This window comes from Myotis brandtii, unplaced genomic scaffold (assembly GCF_000412655.1).
Source record: "Myotis brandtii unplaced genomic scaffold, ASM41265v1 scaffold303, whole genome shotgun sequence".
Classification (NCBI taxonomy): domain Eukaryota; kingdom Metazoa; phylum Chordata; class Mammalia; order Chiroptera; family Vespertilionidae; genus Myotis; species Myotis brandtii.
Window position 1 is genome coordinate 4,218,179 of NW_005361573.1, and position 4,302 is coordinate 4,222,480.

General features: G+C 57.3%; 1 protein-coding gene across 1 annotated transcript in view; it reads left to right on the forward strand.

Moving 5' to 3' along the window:
• LOC102254111 (SEC14-like protein 2) overlaps positions 1 to 4,302 on the forward strand; it is a 21,970-nt gene that overhangs the window by 5,305 nt on the left and 12,363 nt on the right. The window contains exons 2-5 of the mRNA XM_014542428.1: positions 1,268 to 1,311; positions 1,923 to 1,982; positions 2,249 to 2,535; positions 3,658 to 3,716. Coding sequence (XP_014397914.1) covers positions 1,300 to 1,311; positions 1,923 to 1,982; positions 2,249 to 2,535; positions 3,658 to 3,716 — 418 coding nt within the window. The 5' untranslated portion in view covers positions 1,268 to 1,299. The remainder of the gene's footprint in view (positions 1 to 1,267; positions 1,312 to 1,922; positions 1,983 to 2,248; positions 2,536 to 3,657; positions 3,717 to 4,302) is intronic.

Here is a 4,302-nt window from a genome sequence, read left to right on the forward strand (position 1 = left end):
GCTGTGGGGAGGGGGGGGGGCCCGGGGGGGGGGGTGGCACAGTGGTTGCCAGTGTTGGGAAGGTTGTCACGTGGCTGACGGCCACTCCCTAAGCATCGCTGAGTGGATCTGTACTCGGTATCACGAGGAGCCCTGAGTGCAAATGGCAACTCTCTGGGAGCCAGTGGCTGTGCGGGCCGGTGAGGTCTTTGTGTTGGAGCTTTAGCGGGACAACTTTTCGGGGTTCATGCATGAGATAAAGTTGGCCTCGGTGAGCTTTAGTGTGAAATGTTCCAGGAATCCTGGCAGGAGGGTCCCCTGTGTCCCACTGGGGGATGAGTCTGTCCTTGCAAGACATGGCCAGGTTGACTGGGACTTTACCAACCCCTCCATCCTACTGGGATGTTCTGCCAGCTCTACCCCAGATGATGGGGCAGCTATGTTCATCTTTTAAAATATATATATTGGTTTCAGAGAGGAAGACGAGGGAGAGAGAGATGAGACATCCATGATGAGAGAGAACCATGGATCCGCTGCCTCCTGCACGCCCCGCACTGGGGATCGAGCCCGCAACCTGGGCATGTGCCCTGACCAGCAATCGAACCGTGACCTCCTGGTTCATAGGTCGACGCTCAACCACTGAGCCACGCCGGCCGGCCAGTTCACCTTTGAACTGTGTATCAGGTTCTCAGGTTTGGGTGTTAGACTGTGGGAGAGATTAGCTTTGTGTCAGGGGAAGGCTAAGTGATAAGGGAGTCCAGGGTCCACTTTCCCCGAGCGGAGATAAGACCCTTCGGCTGACTGCACCCACTGGGGCCAAACTCTTTCGACCCTGAAGTTGCAATGCTGCTCCCACGTGCCCGAACCTTGACCTGCTCTCCAGGGTCTGTGGTTCTCTAGCCCAGTGGTCGGCAAACTCATTAGTCAACAGAGCCAAATATCAACAGTACGACGACTGAAGTTTCTTTTGAGAGCCACATTTTTTAAACTTAAACTATATAGGTAGGTACATTGTTATTAACTTCATTAGGGTACTCCTAAGGCTTAGGAAGAGCCACACTCAAGGGGCCAAAGAGCCGCACGTGGCTCGCGAGCCGCAGTTTGCCGACCACGGGTCTAGACGCCTCCAATGAAGGTCCTCACATTAGCTTCTACCTGGGGGGTGATCTGAGAGCCAGCTGGGGTGTGGACGGAGAGGAGCCGGCCCTAGAATGGGAACAGGGGAGATCTCTGTGTCCCTGGACGCCCGGCCTGCTGGCCTAACCCTGACCACGTTTCCCTGTTACAGCAAGAAGCTTCGACCTGCAGAAGTCCGAGGCCATGCTACGGAAGGTGAGGTCCATTTTGCCTCCGGATCCCGGGGCGGCCTCCGTTTCTACCCCTCAGAGGACCCCCATCTTCCGCCCCTCCCGCCCACCTCCATCACGGCCTGTGGCCTGGTGTGACATCTCTGCGTTTTAGCCAACCACGACCGCCTGATCCCTCTGGAAAAAGTGCATCCCCTCCCCCGGGCACAGAGCCTGCTGGGGTCTGGGCCGGCCGAGGAGGCGTGTTCTGCCCAGACCTCTAAAAGAGGCAGGGCCTTGCTTCGCATTCCTGCCAGTCGCTTTCTCGTGACGCACCCCTTCATGCCGTCACCTACACCTAGGTGTCTATTAAGAGGTCTCCCTACCCTGCTTTCCCTTTAAAAAAAAAAAAGAAATAGTTTTATTGATTTCAGAGAGGAAGGGAGAGGGAGAGAGAGACCAATGATGAAAGAGAACCATGGATCGGCTGCCTCCTGCATGTCCCATACTGGGGATCGAGCCTGCAACCCGCAACCCGGGCATGTGCCCTGACCGGGAATCGAACTGGTGACCTCCCGGTGCCAGGGTCGACGCGCCACCCGCTGAGCCACGCCGGGCTGGGCTCCCTTTTTTAAAGCCCTGATTGTGTGTTTGCAGCACGTGGAGTTCCGAAAGCAGAAGGACGTCGACAACGTCCTAAACTGGCAGCCGCCAGAGGTGAGGACAGGGGGTCCTGGCCCCGCCCCCTCCCCCGTGAGGTCATGAGGCCCACAACCTGTGTGCTGGGTCTGTGGGCCTGGAACCCCAGAAGAAAGCTCTGACCATGCCAAGTGGGCCCTCGTGGTCCCCCGGACGGGTGCCCATTGGCCCCCGGGGGAAGGCTGTGGAGGGAGAGCCTGGGGAACCCAGAGGGAGGCCCTGGGACACGGGGAAGGTGCCTGACCCACCTGCTGACCAGGCGCCTTCTCCGTGTCTTGGCCCAGGTGGTCCGGCTGTACCTGACGGGGGGCATGTGTGGCTACGACAAGGAGGGCTCTCCCATCTGGTACGACATCATTGGGCCCCTGGATGCCAAGGGTCTGCTACTCTCAGCCACCAAACAGGACCTGCTGAAGACCAAGATGCGGGACTGCGAGCTGCTGACTCAGGAGTGTCACCGCCAGACAGAAAAGGCGAGTGACCGGCCGATGGCAGGAGAGGCGGTCCCGCGGCAGCAGGGACTTACCCACGGCTTCAGGGCTGAGGCCTGGGCCTCGGATGGCACAGGACAGTGACATTTCAAACTCTTAGGGTCTGACATATGTTGCCAAATTTTTATTTTTCCCGGGAAGGACTTTTAAAAAAATTTTTTTTTGCCAGCTACCATGACCATCATTAACCCCCAAAACCATAGGAACGGCCAAATCTCCGAATAAAGGGCAGCCCTTTAAACAGGGTAGATTTAGCTTTCCAAAGAGCTTAACGACATTCCTGGTATTCTTCTCGTGTATCTGGGCCTCGGTGAGATCTTTGTCCTCAGACAAGTGTTTGGGTGTCGCGGGTGCGGATGAGCGAAGGGAGAGTCCGTGTTGCCCTAACTCTGTATTTTATTGTATTTATTTATTTATTTTTTAAAATATATTTTATTGATTTTTTACAGAGAGGAAGGGAGAGGGATAGAGAGTTAGAAACATCGATGAGAGAGAGACATCGATTCAGCTGCCTCCTGCACGCCCCCTACTGGGGATGTGCCCGCAACCCAGGTACATGCCCTTGACCGGAATCGAACCCGGGACCCTTCAGTCCGCAGGCCGACGCTCTATCCGTTGAGCCAAACCAGCTAGGGCTCTAACTCTGTATTTTAAAAAGCACACGGCCAGCCGAAACCGGTTTGGCTCAGTGGATAGAGCGTCGGCCTGTGGACTCAAGGGTCCCGGGTTCGATTCCGGTCAAGGGCATGTACCTGGGTTGCGGGCACATCCCCAGTAGGGGGCGTGCAGGAGGCAGCTGAAATAAAAAGCACACGGCCATCTGATTTCCTCGCTGAGAAAGTGCTGGAGAGCAGGCTGGAGCTGCCACCGTGATCTCTCCTCCTTCCTTCCTTCCTTCCTTCCCCTTCAGCGACTGTAAAGATCCAAGGACCTGGTGCAATCAGCGGGGGGCCGTTTCAACACTGTCACCCACACACACTCACTGAAGGCTAGTGTGTGCAGGGACCCCGCGGGCTGGGGAGGCGAACAGGCATGCGATTGGAATGCACCCTCGAGGGCTTAGGTTGGACAGAGAGCACCTCTGTGCATAGAGAACCGGCTGCGCAAAGCCTCACGGGCCGAGCGCTCCGTGGTGCTGCCCACGGAGGAACAGGGCAGACTGCAGAACAAGGGGCCCTCAGATGCCAGCTGGATGCTCCCAGGGGGTCACTGGATGAGAACACGGACAACCAGGCGGGCAGGGTGGCCTGCCTGGGTCACAGTGAGGTCCTGGGACGCTTATCTCAGTTGGGGACACCGTGACCAGGTGCCAACGCTGCAAAGGTGGATTCGACCAGGTCCCTTGAAGAGCTCTAGGCCTTTTTGTTTTGTTTTGTTTTGAAATATATATTTTTACTGATTGCAGAGAGGTAGGGAGAGGGAGAGAGAGAAACATCCATGATGAGGGAGAACCATGATTCAGCTGCCTCCTGCACGCCCCACCCTGGGGATTGAGCCACAACCTGGGCACGTGCCCCGTCCGGGAACGAAACCGTGACCTCCTGGTTCACAGGTCGACGCTCAACCGCTGAGCCACGCGGGCCGGGCAAGAGCTCTAGGCCTTTTGGGAAGGGAGACACCAAGCCCTCTTGATCTAGGGAAGAGGTGAGGCCTCCCTCAGCCAAGCGCCATGGATGAGAGTAGCCCGAGGAAGCAAGGCAGCACCGTTTCAGGCGGAGGAACCGCGTTGAGCAAAGGCCTTGCACGCCATGGCACAGGCAGCTGTAGAGTGCGCGGCAGGCGATGGCAGGGGATGAGGCTGAAGAGGGAGCCGGGAGCAGCTGGGTAGGGCCCGGCCCATATCCCCA